Source organism: Halichoerus grypus, chromosome 2 (genome assembly GCF_964656455.1).
Source record: "Halichoerus grypus chromosome 2, mHalGry1.hap1.1, whole genome shotgun sequence".
In the NCBI taxonomy this organism is placed as follows: domain Eukaryota; kingdom Metazoa; phylum Chordata; class Mammalia; order Carnivora; family Phocidae; genus Halichoerus; species Halichoerus grypus.
Window position 1 is genome coordinate 190429218 of NC_135713.1, and position 16697 is coordinate 190445914.

Below are 16697 nucleotides of genomic sequence, written 5' to 3' on the forward strand. Positions count from 1 at the left end.
CTTGATTCTGGGCTTGATCCCAGGACCCTGAGATCATGACCTGAGCCGAAGGCAGACGCTTAACCGACTGAGCCACCCAGGCACCCCTTAACATCTATTTTCTATTTATAATCATCACTTGGATGCTTTCACAGGAAGGGTGGTTAGGCTGATTGCCCTCGGTAGGCTTGTATGAAGGACAAAGGGAATTTGCCAAATGTAGTAGTGAGCCTTTGCTCATTCCTTCTGCCTCTCTCTCAAATTGTGCTCGAAATCTCCACCTGCTTCTGCTTCCTTCACATAAAGTGGTCAGTGATCTCGGGGTGGAGTGATGTAGATGGATCTGGAGTGCAGATTCTCACATGATTTCCCCCCCCTCTCCTGACTCTGCCGGCCGCTGCTGTTACAGACCATGCTGGATGAGGATGATGTGAAAGTCGCTGTGGATGTCCTGAAGGAACTGGAGGCCTTGATGCCCAGTGCAGCGGGCCAGGAGAAGCAGAGAGATGCTGAGCACCGGTTTGTTCTTAGCGTCTTAGCCTTTGGAGGTTTAGGGTACTGTGATAGTTGAATTTTGTGGACCCACTAAGCAAAATTTTGGGCAAGTTTACAGAATCTAGACTGGCCATGTACCACATCGTTAGATCTACTTCATTGCTCCCTGCAAAGAGTATTGACGCAGCCAATGCTAAGTTGTCCGTAAGATAGAAGTCTGGATCGAAGGAGCCTGAATATGTTTGTGACCTCATCCTTTATTGGCCTACAGGGGTGCCACAGTTAGAGAAACTCTAATTCACTTTGACGCTTAGTAGGCACCTGACGTGTGTGGAGCTGTGCTGGGTGCTTGGGGATGCAGAGATGAAATTGGGCTGGTTTCTTTTTCAAACAGGTGTTTGTTGCTTTGTTAGGGACAAGACGAAGAAGAAGAAGCGGAGCCGGAGCCGCGACCGGGACCGAGAACGTGACCGAGAGCGGGACCGAGACCGAGACCGAGACCGTGATAGAGACCACAAGAGGAGACACCGGTCCCGCTCCCGGTCACGTTCCAGGACCCGGGAGAGGAATAAAGGGAAGTCTAGGTATCGGTCAAGGAGCAGAAGTCAGAGTCCCCCCAAAGACAGGAAGGACCGGGACAAGTATGGGGAGAGGAATCTGGACAGATGGCGGGATAAGCATGTGGACCGCCCTCCTCCAGAAGAGCCCGCCATCGGAGACATTTACAATGGCAAAGTTACCAGCATCATGCAGTTTGGATGCTTTGTGCAGCTGGAGGGATTAAGGTAATGGCTGGTACTCTTCTTTCACACCTGTGATGGGCAGAATTTCTCTTAACATTGGGGATTTTCACATTCTAAAAAGTTATAATTAATGCCGTTTTAATCAAATCAACCATATCAGGTTGTTAGAGTTTGACTTTTTTTTTTTCTTTAAGATTTTATTTATTTGACAGAATGCGCAGGGGTGGGGGGAGTAGTAGAGGGAGAGGGACAAGCAGACTCCATGCTCAGTGTGGAGCCCAGTGCCGGGCTCGATCTCACAACCCTGAGATCACAACTTGAACCAAAACAGAGTCAGACACTTAACTGACTGTACCACCCAGGCGCCCCACTATTTTATTTTTTGACCACCTTCTTGGTACTTTTCTCTCAAGTTTTTGTATTTAAGACCACTTCCTATTGTTGAGTTCCAGCAAGGGTGGAAATCGGTTGGGGAAAAGTACTTTAGGCATGCTGCAGATGTGTGTGACTTTCCCTTAGGAAGCGGTGGGAAGGCCTGGTGCACATCTCTGAGCTCCGTCGAGAAGGCCGTGTGGCCAATGTGGCTGATGTGGTGAGCAAAGGCCAGAGGGTGAAGGTCAAAGTACTGTCATTCACTGGGACCAAGACCAGTCTGAGCATGAAGGTAGGTGAGATATCCAGTCTGTTTCTGCATCTGATGGCCAAGGAAACATAAGAGGACAGAGAATGAGTTAGTTCCTATATTTTATATGTGCTTTAGGATGTGGATCAAGAGACTGGAGAAGATCTAAACCCCAATCGACGACGAAATCTTGTTGGGGAGACCAATGAGGAGACCTCCATGAGGAATCCGGACAGACCTACTCACCTCTCCCTCGTCAGTGCCCCTGAAGTAGAGGATGATTCACTGGAGCGCAAGCGCCTTACCCGCATCTCTGATCCGGAGAAGTGGGAGATCAAACAGGTTGGGGCCATTTGCCATTGTGGCCACACAGTCATTCTGCATATGTCATACTAGTTAGGAGGGTGAGCCCTGGAGCTCAGTGGCCTGGGGTGATTTCTGGCCGCTTACTAGCTGTGTGATCTTGAGCCAAGCTACTTGACTTCTTTGTGCCTCAGTGCCCTCATCTGTGAAACAGGGCCAGTGGGGGCATTGTGGGGATTAAAGGAAGTGCTTGGGCTCTTGTTTTCACCACTCGTCAGTGCACATCAGAGCCACGGGGCACCAGGCACTGAGTAGATGCTAGGGCTACAGAGGTGAATGTATCGTGGTTCCTTACTCCTGAGGAACTCAAAGTCCAGTGGAGGAGACAATGGAAACATCATTGTCACAGTTGGATGTTGCAAAACCGGGAATGTGCACAGTGCTGGGGAAACCTGGGAAGGAGCAGGTAACACTTCCTGGGGGTGAGACCCTTGAGCCCTACTTTTAGGCACCATGCTGTGCCCCCTAGGGATGGGATAGATGATGTTTGAGGTCCTGCAGTCCCGGGGCAGAAGAGGAAAAAACCCAGGTTTCCTGTGTGGAACCTCTGTATTAACTCCTACAAAGGAAGGGTTTCGATCCTAGCAGGTTACAAAGTGCTGCCTTCTGTCCTTCCACTAGATGATTGCTGCCAATGTCCTTTCCAAAGAAGAGTTTCCAGACTTTGATGAAGAGACTGGCATTCTCCCTAAAGTGGATGATGAAGAAGGTAACTAGCTACTTGGATCAAGCAGGATCATGGATCCTGAGAACCAGGTTCCTCCAGGATGGAGGCAGAAAATGCATTTTTCTGACAGACATTTATATATTGTACTTTTTGGTTATGATACTTTTTTTTTTTTAAGATTGTATTTATTTTAGAGAGAGAGGGAGCGAGAGCGGGTGCGCGCTGAGCAAGTTGGGGGAGGGGCAGAGGGAGCGAGAGTATCTCAGGCAGACTCCCTGCTGAGCACAGAGCCCAACTCAGGGCTCAGTCTCACGACCCTGAGATCATGACTTGGGCCAAAACCAAGAGTTGGACACAACTGACTGACCTACCCAGGCCCCCCTATGTTATGTGTTCAGGGTATAAAGAGTTGTATTTTGGGTAGTAAATTTCATCTGATAATTCTTTTTTTTTTTTATCTGATATTCTTAATAATTGTTCTAAAGACCGTGGGTCCAATTAGATTACCTCTGAGTTGCCATGGAAACAACTTTTAACTCAGCCTATTAACAGTTTTTAAAAATTGTGAAATCCAACAATGGGACATAAAATTTATATAACAGTAATAAGTGAACACTATGTACCTACTATCCAGGTTATGTGGAATTTTATCTGCACCTTTGAAACCCTTACATGTCCCCCTCTGATTAGATGCTCTTCTTTCCTTCTCTGGGTAACCACCATCCTAAATTTTGTGTTAATTATTTCCCTGGTGTTTTTAGCGTTTTCATATCTAAGTATCTGTTCCTAACCACTGCCTTGTTTAGTTGGTTTTTGAACTTAATTCCTTTTTTTATCATTCTTTTGATATTTATCTATGATGATTTTTATAGTTGTATTTCGTTTTCATTTCTGTAGTGTTTAATGTATGTAAATTTTACCATAATTTATCCATTTCACTTTCGATGGGCATATGAGCTGTTTCTGTGTTTTTATTTTTGTTTTTAAGATTTTATATATTTTGAGGGCTCATGGGTGCCTCAGTCGGTTAAGCATTTGCCTTCGGTTCAGGTCATGATCCCAGGATCCTGGGTTTGAGTCCCACATTAGGCTCCCCGCTCAGCAGGGAGTTTGCTTCTCCCTCTGCCGCTACCCCCCACTCCTGCTCACGCTCTCTCTCAAAAATAAAATCTTAAAAAAAATGTACTTGTAGATTTTATTTATTTTGAAAGAGAGAATGTGAGTGTGGGGAGGGGCAGAGGGAGAGGGAGAATCTCAAGCAGACTCCATCCTGAGCATGGAGCCTGACACTGGGCTCAATCTCACGACCCTGAGATCATGACCTGAGCCGAAGGCAGACGCTTAACCAGCTGAGCCACCCAGGCGCCCTTAAGATTTTATTTTTAAGTAATCTTTACATTTAACGTGGGGCTTGAACTCACAACCCCAAGATCAAGAGTCTTATGCTCTACCAACTGAGCCAACCAGGCGCCCCCCCATTTACGCTTCTATCATAAGTGTGAGCTTCTGTTGCTCCACATCCTTGCGGACGTTTGGTATGTCCAGTTGTTCAACCTAATTTTTTTGCCAGTCTGTTGTGGGTTAAGTTACTCCATAATGAAGTTGGATGGCAATACCTTAGGACCATGTAGAATGTTAGACCACATTTTTCCATAGGCTTAACTTCTTTTGAAGGTAGCTCCTCTGATCAGTTCTTCGGTCAGAGCATAAATGCCCAGAAGTACCTGGAGGGCAGGAGAAACAGTCCTCTCTATTAGAGTTTCACTTGAATTGCTGGCTTTTTGATCTTGGGAGCTGTCTTTGATAAAGATCACTGGTGCCCATGGAAATCATTTGTTTTGGTGAAAATGATTAGGTTATTTCTCTCTCAATTTTTTTTCTAATTCTTCTTTTGGGGGGATTTTTAGATGAAGATCTTGAGATCGAACTGGTTGAGGAAGAGCCTCCATTCCTGAGAGGGCACACCAAGCAAAGCATGGACATGAGCCCTATTAAAATTGTTAAGGTGAGCAATGATGGGCCTCTAACCTGGGTGTGCAGAGTGAATTTCTTTTCTTAACTGTTCAGTTAATTTCTCAGAGCAGGCTATTACATTTGTGGAAGCAGAACTCAGGCTGGAAGATAGTATTGACTGTTGGTCAGGGTCTAGAATGTTTTTGTTTTAAAGGGTGATTGACTTGGTTTTGTTACTTTTGCCTTTTTAATTCTTTTGCTCTCATTCTGCTCTATTTTGGGAAGAAAGGAGGAAATAGGAGAGCTTGATCTACTATTACTGCCCTTGCAGATTCCAAGGCAGTTTTGAAGGGCTCACTTGACCAGTTGGGGCTGGCCCTCAGCAGAAAGCTATAGCACTGGGTGCTGTGGATGGCAGGGCTGTGAAGAGAAGAACTCATGGAAAGTTATACCTTTTGAGGTTTGGAAGAGGGTATTTTAAAGGTCTTCCAGTCCAGTCACCCATACAGTGCTTGTAATTCACTCACGTACCCTTCTGCAGCATTCCTCCCCTGTGGTTTTCTGTCTGCTTGACCTTGTTGGTGACAGGGAATTCGCCAGCCCTTAAGGAGACCCATTCCATCTTCAGAGGGATCTGATCATTAGCTCTTCTTTAGGCGGAGCCGAAATCTCTCTTACCGAGACAGCCATGTTGGTCCTAATTTTAGTTCTTGGGACCATACAGAAGTCTTACCCCTTTCTTGTGTGTCCCATCTCTCTTGGGGTTCTCATCTTCAAGCCAGCAGCCCCAGTTCCTTCAATGTAGTTTAGTACATTGAGATGAATGTCCTTCCAGGGGGGTCTCATTTCTTAGATTCAAGGGGCTTAACCTCTACATTTTATTTCCTGGACATTTACTGCATGCTGAGATCTCATTCTAATGCTGTTTGTCCTCTGTTGCACTAGAACCCGGATGGTTCCCTCTCCCAAGCAGCAATGATGCAGAGTGCCTTAGCCAAAGAAAGGCGGGAACTCAAGCAGGCCCAGCGGGAAGCAGAGATGGATTCTATTCCCATGGGGCTCAACAAACACTGGGTTGATCCTCTGCCTGATGGTAAGACCCTGGGAGGGGCATGTGGACTGTTCAAAAACAATCTGAGCCTTCAGTGGGTTAAGCATCTGACTCTTGATCTCAGCTCCATGTTGGGCGTAGAGCTTACTTTAAAAAAAAAAAAAAAAAATTCTTTTTTATTTTTATTTTATTTTATTTTTAAGCAGTCTCCACACCCAGTGTAGGGCTTGAACTCACAACCCTAAGGTCAAGAGTCGCACACTCTACCGACTGAGCCAGTCTGGCGCCCCAAGAATTTTTTATGCTAAAGATAATACAGCTTTGAAGCCTCTTTTTTCACATAATTCTTTGTATAGTCAATGTTAAGTAACTGCCAGATACAGTCACAACAAGTGCTTAGTAATTTGTGTGAGGCAACTGGGGAGCTTGAGGCACACTGTGAAGTAAGTAGACGTGATCCCTTCTCTTACGAGGCTTACAGTTTAGTGGGGAAAATGAAAATTAATGACATAGTTACCAGCTAACTAACCACATCATGACCAGTGCTGTGTGAAGAAATACAGGTAATATGGGTCACTTCCCTGAGAAAGTTGAGACCTGAAGGATAAATAGGACTTTGTCTGTCAGAGGGGATGAGGTGAGCTTGGGGCGTGTGTCCTGGGCTGGGGCTGTGAGGTGGAAAGTAGGCCTGTGTGGCTAGACTGGAGTGGTGAGCTGAGTGGTGGGGATGAGGTGGGGTGGCCAGGACTTAGGAATTGGGGCTCAATTCTAGAGTCCACTGGTAGATGCTGCCAGGGTCTAAACGGGAAGGGCATGATCAGAGTTGCATTTCCAAGGGATTGTTGAGGGTGCCCTGCAGAATGGATCGGATGGGGCAAGCGTAGACACCTGAGCTGACTTAGGAGGCTTTTCTAACAGAGGAGAGAGGATGGTGGCTTGAACACAGAGGTAGCAGACAGGAGGGATCAACTGGGGAAATGGGATTTGTTGAATGTTGGGGGCAGGGGCACCGAGGTAGCTTGAGGATAATACTAAGTCGCCTGTTTTCCTTTGCAGCGGAAGGCAGGCAGATTGCTGCCAATATGAGGGGTATTGGGATGATGCCCAATGACATTCCCGAGTGGAAGAAGCATGCCTTTGGGGGCAACAAAGCTTCTTACGGGAAAAAGACCCAGATGTCAATCATTGAGCAGAGAGAGAGCCTGCCCATCTACAAACTGAAGGAGCAGCTGGTCCAGGTGAGAAGCCCCTTTATGATGTATTGGTGCGGGAGTAGCGATGTTTTCTAAAAGAAGGATGACATGTTTGAATTGAAATTAGCTGGACGGCTATGTGTACACTTGAAGTGGCTTTTCCAGAGAGGATAGGAAAAAAACAGAACATATCCAAGTACTTTAAAATATATATATATATTAGTCTATACATTTTTTTAGGTTTATTTATGTAAATAAATATCCTGGTGTGGGGCTCGAACTCATGATCCTGAGATCAAGAGTTGCATGTTCCGCTGACTGAGCCAGCCAGGGGCCCCTACATTTTTTTTTCTCCAAAGAGGAGATAAACCTGTTTGACCGAGGGGCCCCTGGAGCGGTTCCGAGTGTTGTGTGGCGCAGAGAAGCATCTCTGGCCAGTAAGAGAGATGGGGGTGCTTGGCCAGGGATCCCATATGGGCAAGACTTTGCTGCAGGTACTTTTTTCCATTTTTTGGAGATTGGATTTGAAGACCAGCAAACTTTCCCTAGGCAACCGAGTTTACTAGCTCTTAGTGAAGCCTTTCAGTGTTATGTCAAACATACACAAGCAAGTACAAATACATCTGTACGTGCATGCATAAACGTTACACGTTTTATGTCTACTATGTGTTTCTAGATGGCAGCATATCGTGCATGTGTTCTGCATCTTGCATTTTCCCCTTAGTGATATAGCTCAGAAAATCTTCCTTTTTTTTTGATGCTCTGTTTTGTGGAAGTGCTCTGGCTTGTTTCACTAGTCCTGTATTAATAGACATATAGGTTGATGGCAATCCTTTGCTGTTATAAACGCTGTAGAAATAAGGTGACTTCTGGGGTGAGGTATTGGAGATTTGGCAGTGGCATTGAGCGGGGAGCCCGTTTTGGGGCTCGATCCCGGAACCCTGGGATCATGACCTGAGCCGAAGGCAGATGCTTAACCGACTAAGCCACCCAGGCGCGCCAGGAACACTTTATATGCCTTTTTTATTTACTGTTGAATTTTTTAACAGTGTGCATATAGTACTTAAAAAATATGTATGTAAAATCAGGGATATCTGGTTGGTAGTTTATGCTTTTAGCATCAACCTTAATGTTCTTATGAATTTAAGAAAACCAATAAAATTTTAAAAAATAGTGTTGAGGGCGCCTGGGTGGCTCAGTTGGTTAAGCGACTGCCTTCGGCTCAGGTCATGATCCCGGGGTCCTGGGATCGAGTCCCACATTGGGCTCCCGGCTCAGCGGGGAGCCTGCTTCTCCCTCTGACCCTCTCCCCTCTCATGCTATTTCTCTCTCGCTCGCTCTCTAATAAATGGATAAATAAAATCTTTAAAAAAAAAAAAGAGTCAAAAAAAGAATACTCATAAAGTTTCAAGTTTTTAATTTAAATTATACATGCAGTTCAAATAAGAAAGAGCATCGCCCATAGAAAATCACCATTAATATTTTTTTCTACGCACGATTAAAAATAACTTAGACTCTGGTTGTAATCCTACCATACGTTTATAATTGTATCCCCTTTTTCTTCTTTAATGTTAGAATGTAAACATTAATTATTTTCTTCCAGAGTAATGTGTGGGAATTTTTTTTTTTAAGATTTTATTTATTTATTTGACAGAGAGAGACACAGCGAGAGAGGGAATACAAGCAAGGGGAGTGGGAGAGGGAGAAGCAGGCTTCCCGCTGAGCAGGGAGCCTGATGCGGGGCTCCATCCCAGGACCCTGGGATCATGACCTGAGCTGAAGGCAGACGCTTAACTGACTGAGCCACCCAGGCGCCCCAGTGTGTGGAAAATTTTTAATGACTGTATTTATACTCTTGCTTTCAGGCTGTCCATGACAATCAAATCCTGATTGTTATTGGAGAGACAGGATCTGGGAAGACAACGCAGATCACCCAGTACCTGGCGGAGGCAGGCTACACGTCCCGGGGCAAGATCGGATGTACCCAGCCCAGAAGAGTAGCAGCCATGTCGGTGGCCAAAAGAGTGTCAGAGGAGTTTGGTTGTTGCTTGGGCCAAGAGGTAAGTGGGTAATGAAGCTGTTCTGGAAATGCCGGAAGAGAGCGTACAGGCCCGGATCCCTATCTGTAAAATGGGAATGGTGCTATCTTCCTTTAGGTTTCTCCTGAGGGGGAGAGGGATCTCGTTGTCATCATTGATCTATTTTCAAGTCCAAGGCAGATTTTACTTGAGGCAATCACTGCACATTTTGGTCAAATTCTTACCTGTTAAGATTGCAGATAACGTTCTGACCGGGCTGAAGTCTTGCCTGGTGATTGCAGAAAGGCGAGGTTTGTGTCTGAGGTTTTCAGCTTCGCTTCTGCTTTAGGTGGGCTACACCATTCGATTTGAGGACTGCACCAGCCCAGAGACAGTGATCAAGTACATGACAGACGGGATGCTGCTTCGGGAGTGCCTGATTGACCCTGACCTCACACAGTATGCAATCATCATGTTGGACGAGGCGCACGAGAGAACCATTCACACTGACGTGCTCTTCGGATTGTTGAAGAAGGTAACTAGGTGCTCTTTGGTGACCCTTCCACTGTTGGGGACTGAGTCCTGGGATCGGATCTGAGTCCCTGTGCCTTTTCGCTTTAGTCCTTCTTATCCACGTTGCGTTTCCCTTTTAGACGGTTCAGAAACGGCAGGACATGAAACTGATTGTCACCTCAGCCACACTGGATGCAGTGAAGTTTTCTCAGTACTTCTATGAAGCGCCCATCTTCACCATCCCAGGTCGAACATACCCAGTGGAAATACTGTACACAAAGGAACCTGAGACAGATTATCTGGACGCCAGCTTGATCACCGTCATGCAGATCCACTTAACAGAACCACCAGGTGGGAGGAAAGAGCATTTTCCCCTCTTAGGCCAAAAGTCTTGCCGTGGCTCGATTTTCTCTCATCTTTTAAAAAAATGCCTTTTAAATATTGGTCTCTCTGTAAGCCTAAGTCTTGCATGTTCGAAGCAGTGGCAGGGTTTAAATGCATCTATTTAAACGTAGACACACACACAAATAAACATAGACACAAATTTTTAAAAGTCAAAAAATATTGAAAATAAGAACACGCTAAAAATGAAAAACCAAAATAAAAATGGACAGATGAAAACCACTTGATTTATTAGAGGTCGGAATAGGAGTGTGTCTTTCATCATTTGGCATTCTTTTCATGTCACTGTGGCCTTCTATGGAGCACACACACAGGACGTCAATGTTCTCTTCTTAGGTGATATCCTGGTCTTCCTGACTGGTCAGGAGGAGATCGATACCGCTTGTGAGATCCTCTATGAAAGAATGAAATCCCTGGGACCGGATGTTCCAGAGCTGATCATCCTGCCAGTGTACTCTGCTCTTCCCAGTGAGATGCAGACCCGAATCTTTGACCCGGCTCCACCTGGCAGCAGAAAGGTAACAGCGGGCAGGGATGAAGCTCCCGTGTGCTCTGGAACCACGCGGCGTGTGCACCTGGCCCTAACAGGGATTGCCTAAGGTGCACGCGAGCTTTGTTTTTTTATGTCTTAGAAAACAGTCCAACCAGTTTGTTAAGGAATAAGGATCTTGTATGTGGCCCCAGCTCCTCACCCTCTCCTATATTGGACAGATACTGAGCATCTACCAGGCTTCGGGGTACACACCAGGGCTGTGGAGTGAGGCCAGGCCTCTCTGCTGTGGGGCACCCACCGGTAGACAGGCTTTGAACGTATGGTGTGAAAGAGCTGCTGGGGCTGTGGATACCCCGAGGGGGAGCCCCTTGCCCAGAATTCTTAGAGGAAGTAAGGATCTGAGCTCATCCTGAAGAGCACGTGGCTGTTCTCTAGGCAAGAAGGGCAGGAGGATGAGCATTCTGAGAGGACAGCCTGTGATAGCCTCAGGACAAGAGAGTGTGGCCGTCTCAGGAGGCTGTGTCCTAGCAGCTGGAGCTCACTGCGTGGGTGTGCATATGAGACAGTGGGAGAGGAGACAGTTGGGTTTTTTTAAATAACAGCCTGACTGAGATATAATTTACATACCATACAATTCATCCCTTTAAAACATACAATTGTGTGGCTTTTGGTATATTCACAGAATCGTTTGACCATTAATTGTCATTACTGATGGTAATTAATCATAACCATTAATCACTAGAGTTAATTTTAGAATAATTTCATGACCTCCAAACAAAACCCGGTACCCCTTAACAATCACCCCCATTCACTCCTCTGCTCAGTCCCTGGAAACCACTAATCTACTTTCTATATTTCTGGATTTGCTTATTCTGGATGGAATAAGACTCTATTCATATGACTTCGTTCATATGAATGGAGTAATATAATATGCGGTTCTTGGTGACTTGTTTCTTTCACTTAGCATGTTTCCAAGTTTCATCCACATTGTAGCATGTATCAGTGCTTTTTTTTTTTTTTTTATTGCCGCACAGTATCCTATCATAGAATGATATTCTACATCCAGAATGTGGATGTACCACATTTTTGTTTTTCCATTCACTAGTTGTTGGATATTCGGGTTGTTTCCACATTTTAGCTATTATGTGTAATGCCATTATGAGCATTTGTTTACAAGTTTCTGTGCGGACATATGTTTTCATTTCTCTTGAGTACATACCTAGGAATGGAAGACAGATGAATTTGAATAACACTGAAGCGTTAGAATGGACGAGCCATAACGGGTGCCTGGAGGTGCAGGGGAGAAGGGCAAGGAGAAGTCAGGAATGACTCCCAGTTTTCTGGCTTGGACAGCTGGATGGAAGAGGGTACCGAGGAGGGAAACATGGAGGAGGAAGAGCTTTGGGGAGGGGAAGGATGGCGATTCCTCCTCTGTTCTCTTCCTGATGATTGGACTTCTTTTTTTTAATATTTTTTAAAGATTTTGTTTATTTGAGAGAGAGAGAGCGCACAGAGGGAGAGTGAGAGGGAGAAGCAGACTCCCCACTGAGCAGGGAGCCTGATGCGGGGCTTGATCCCAGGACCCCAGGATCATGACCTGAGCTGAAGGCAGACACTCAACCGACTGAGCCACGCAGGCGCCCCATGGACTTTTTAAGAGGGCTCTGCAGCGCTGTGGCAGGTGGAAGTCTTTCAGGGCCAGTGAGATGCTGGCACAAGGTGGGATGTTCTGGTGCTTCCTCACAATGATTTTTCCAAGCGATTGTGTTTTATTAGCTGAACCTCTGGGTGGAAGAACAGTGGCAGTGCCAAGCCGAGACCAATAATCTTCTAGATCACACGTACTGCTGCATACACACAAACCATGAAATTCCTCTGCCGACTTGTTCATTTTATGATCAGAAAAAAAAAAAACGCATCTCTCTCTTGTTCCACATACACAAAGAGCCCATTTTGTAGTCCAGATGTCCCCATGGGGGAAGAAAAATCTCATTTTGCACTGGTACATGTGATGCCAGGAAATCTCTGCTTTCCCAGGGTGCAAGAAAATTAAAATTGTAGTAATCAACATTGGATCTAGAAAATGAGCTGTGTAGCCATTTGCACCAAATGAAGTTGGCTTTGATTGGCCTTTGCTTTTTCCTGTTCCACTTCTCCTCTCAGGTACCACCCCGTCCCCAACTTGACCTTTAAGATGAAGGTACCGCCCCTTCCACCCATTTGAGGCCCAACAGATTAAGTGCTATCTAATCATGTAGAGAGGCAGAGAATGGCACAGACCTTCAGGAAAATGTCTGAGGTCAGATGTCCTGATTCACACCTCGGGGCTGAGCCTGGGCGGCTCAATCCACCTGTGTCCCTCTTGTCTGCAGGTCGTGATTGCCACCAACATCGCAGAGACCTCACTGACTATTGATGGCATCTACTATGTGGTGGACCCTGGGTTTGTGAAGCAGAAAGTTTACAATTCCAAGACCGGCATCGACCAGCTCGTGGTCACTCCGATTTCTCAGGTATGGCAGCTTTTACCCACAGCTGTCCTGAAAATCCTTGTTAGGGCTTCTAAATTTTTTATGGTTTTGTATTTTGAACTTGATTGTTTTTTTCTTTTTTTCTTTTTTTAGATTTTATTTATTTGAGAGAGAGAATGAGAGAGAGCACATGAGAGGGGGGAGGGTCAAAGGGAGAAGCAGACTCCCTGCCGAGCAGGGAGCCCGATGCGGGACTCCATCCAGGGACTCTAGGATCATGACCCGAGCCAAACGCAGCCGCTTAACCAACTGAGCCACCCAGGCACCCTCTTTTTTTTTTCTTAGAGATATTCCTTTTTTTTTTAAATACTGTACTTAGTCATAGACATCTGAGATAGTAATAATTCATGAGATATTAATGTGTTTCTTTGGTAATTGTGGAATAATTTCTTGCCCAAATTATATTTAAAAATGAATAACCTGATCAGCCTTTTTGAGAGCATTTTGGCTACAAGGTGTCCAACATTTAAAAGTTCATCTTTTGAATGTAATGGTTCCACTTGCAGGAATACATCTGAAAGTTTAGTAAGCATGCGTCTGAAGGTAAGGGAAAAGGGTGTTCACCGAAGCATTATTTTTATGAAAGGAAACTGGGGAAAATTCTAAATGAACTCCAAAAGGGAAGTCATTTCATAAGATATGGTACATCCCCGCCATAGAATGTTGTGTGGCGTTAACATGGTGGTGCGCATGTGTATTTAATGACATAAGCATATAATCATGATGTGTTATTTGAAAAAAGTGATCTGAAACATAGCATGTAGAATCCCAACTTTTGTTTAAAAATGAATGGTGCGCGCTTGTGTGCGTGTACGCGTGCGCGTGTGTGTGCGTGCGTGCGAGTGTGCGTGTGCGCGCCCGAGACAGCATGTAGTCGGCGTGGTAGTTGGGTTATTTGTCGGTGGAACTGCTGTTTACTGTGCTGAGGGGGTGAAGTGCGTTTTTTCTCCTTAGGCTTTTACATATTATTTTAATGTTTTATAGAAGGGATGTGTGACTTTAATAATGCATAAAAATCAGAAGACTGTTGTCATTTTGAACCTTCAGTAATGCTAGCCACCATGTGCAGAGTGCTTACTAAGTGCCAGGCACGAGGTACTTGCACATACATGAACTCCTTGCGTTCTCGCATGCATTCTCGCATCCATCGCCAGTGGTGGATGTTGTTTTTACCCTCATTGCACGGATGAGGAGGCACAGAGGGGTTAAGTGACTTGCCTAAGGTCACACAGCTGGTGGAGCCAGGATTTGAACCAGGGCGGTCTGGCCCCTGCATGTATGCTCCCTACCATTTCTCGGGGTGGTGCATGCAACTCACAGTGATTGAGAAATTAGCTACACTCGTCCTCTCTCATTTGGAGAGAGACTATCTGTTGAATGCTGTGGAGTCTGCCACTGTATGTGATTGCAGCCCGCCTCGGTGTGCTTAGTGACTTTGCATACTCTATCCTTTGGTTTGGGGCTGGAATAGGAATTTGTAAAATCCTGATGCCATTTGTAAGACAGATGGTTTTGTCAGCAAATGGCCCTCTTCAGATTGCCATTCACTGTTTCCTAGCAACCTATGGCTAAACTTACATATATTTTTTAAATTTAAAAATTAGCGCCCCTTAGGGCGCCTGGTTGGCTCCATTGGAACAGCATGGGACTCATGATCTCAGGGTCGTGAGTTCGAGCCCCACATTGGGTGTAGAGATTACTTAATTAAAAAAAAAAAAAACTTTTTAGAAATTAGCGCCCCTCTCCCCTAAGTAGTGCAGAGAAGTATTACATTATTTTGGGGGGAAAGAGGAGAAAAAATTTTAAATTGCTCATAATCCTCCTACCACCCCTGTCATCATTTTGATGCTTTTCCTGCCCATCTTCTTTTGTTTGTTTCTTTCTTGTTTGCAATCTAGTAGTCTACTAAGTGTGTGGTTTTGTGTATTTTTTGTTTAAATATTTAATTTTCTTGATTATTATGGTATAATAATGTTCAACATCAGATCTTTGATAAAAGTCAATGGAACTGATCTGTAAGCCTACCATGAGAGTTAGCCATAGTTTTAGGGCATTTTGTCCTAGTTTTTCTTTCTGGTAGTTTTTTTTTGTTTTGTTTACAAAATTAGTATTGTTCTGTAACTTGCTTTTTCACCTGTGTGCATGAACATTTCCTTCTGTTATTGAAAGTCTCAAGCCTGATTTGGGAGGGGCACTGGGTGGCTCAGATGGTTAAGTGTCCAACTCTTGGTCTCCGGTCAGGTCTTGGTCTCAGGGTCATGAGGTCAGTCCCTGCGTTAGGCTCCATGCTGGGCCATGAAGTCAGTGGAGCTCATAATTCTTTTGTAAATGGAGCCTACTTACACACACATACACACACACACAAGCTGCAGAGTCATCGCTGATATGATTAACATTATCATTTCTTTTTTTAAAGATTTTATTTATTTATTTGACAGAGAGACACAGCGAGAGAGGGAACACAAGCAGGGGGAGTGGGAGAGGGAGAAGCAGGCTTCCCGTGGAGCAGGGAGCCCGAGGCGGGGCTCGATCCCAGAACCCTGGGATCATGACCTGAGCCGAAGGCAGATGCCCAACGACTGAGCCATCCAGGGTCCCCTAACATATCATTTCTTTAGTTCACTTAACGTTTTTGGTCCCAACTGTGAGGATGGTATTTTTCATATTGCGTTATGCTTTTTCTTTTATATTGTGCCACATTATTTTGAATGTGCATTTCTACGATCTTTACAATATTTCTTCCATTCATGGTGCTAATATTTGCCTCACTTGAACAAACTTTCCTGAAATGCCGAGTTTTAGAGAGGGGATGGTAAGAGCATTGATAGTCTTGGAAATGGTCCTAAAGGAAGTGAAATAAACTGCATTTCATGTTTTGAAATGCCCAGTGCCCCCCTGTTAGTCGATTTCCTGGGCAAAGCTGTTGAGCACTGTTTAACAGATCTGTTACTTTTATATGCCCTCCCCTGTAGGCTCAGGCAAAGCAGCGAGCCGGCCGAGCCGGGAGAACAGGCCCAGGGAAGTGTTACAGGCTCTACACCGAACGTGCCTACCGGGATGAAATGCTGACCACCAACGTGCCGGAAATCCAGAGGACCAACCTAGCAAGCACAGTGCTCTCGCTCAAGGTAGAAATCACTGTCTTGTTAGAATGGGCTGGTGGAACAGTCCAATTGGATGTCCATAGTAAATGAACGTCAGTTTTCTGAACCTTGTTAAATACTTCGGTAACCTCGTGGAACCAGTCCCTTTGAATGGAACGCAAATGGCTGTGGTAACGGCCTCCACCGCGGGTCTGGGGCTAAGTTGGCATGTCTGCTGTGAGCACACGTTTGTTTCTTACCCTCATAACCAGCAGGATGGTTGGTTATAAAAGAGTTTAGTTAGGAGCAAAGGATATTAGAAAAATCTAGTGAGTGCCAACCCGTGGACAGGCACACTTCCTTCAACCCCGGTCCAGTTCTCCTCTTTGAGAATGGAAGCGAAACTCCCAGTCCAAAAACTTTGCAAGGAGACTATCAGTACAGGTTTCAGACTGACCCTCTTGGGGCTGGGTTTTCATTCTGAATCATTGCTCTTCCTCTCTCGGTCCCCAGTGAGGACCCTCATTCTCTTCTGGCAGGGGGGCTGCATGAATAATTTCCCAGCTGATGACGTTCCCCCCCCCCCGCCAT

The 16697-nt window shown here is 45.3% G+C and overlaps 1 protein-coding gene across 2 annotated transcripts in view; it reads left to right on the forward strand.

The window, feature by feature from the left end:
- DHX8 (DEAH-box helicase 8) overlaps window positions 1-16697 on the forward strand; it is a 30423-nt gene that overhangs the window by 6313 nt on the left and 7413 nt on the right. For both annotated transcript variants that reach the window (XM_036071305.2, XM_036071306.2), the window contains 14 exons: window positions 389-498; window positions 888-1259; window positions 1737-1881; window positions 1978-2181; window positions 2824-2911; window positions 4777-4874; window positions 5768-5915; window positions 6930-7111; window positions 8932-9126; window positions 9434-9619; window positions 9738-9948; window positions 10336-10517; window positions 12865-13005; window positions 15996-16151. In XM_036071305.2, coding sequence (XP_035927198.1) covers window positions 389-498; window positions 888-1259; window positions 1737-1881; window positions 1978-2181; window positions 2824-2911; window positions 4777-4874; window positions 5768-5915; window positions 6930-7111; window positions 8932-9126; window positions 9434-9619; window positions 9738-9948; window positions 10336-10517; window positions 12865-13005; window positions 15996-16151 — 2418 coding nt within the window. The remainder of the gene's footprint in view (window positions 1-388; window positions 499-887; window positions 1260-1736; window positions 1882-1977; window positions 2182-2823; window positions 2912-4776; window positions 4875-5767; window positions 5916-6929; window positions 7112-8931; window positions 9127-9433; window positions 9620-9737; window positions 9949-10335; window positions 10518-12864; window positions 13006-15995; window positions 16152-16697) is intronic.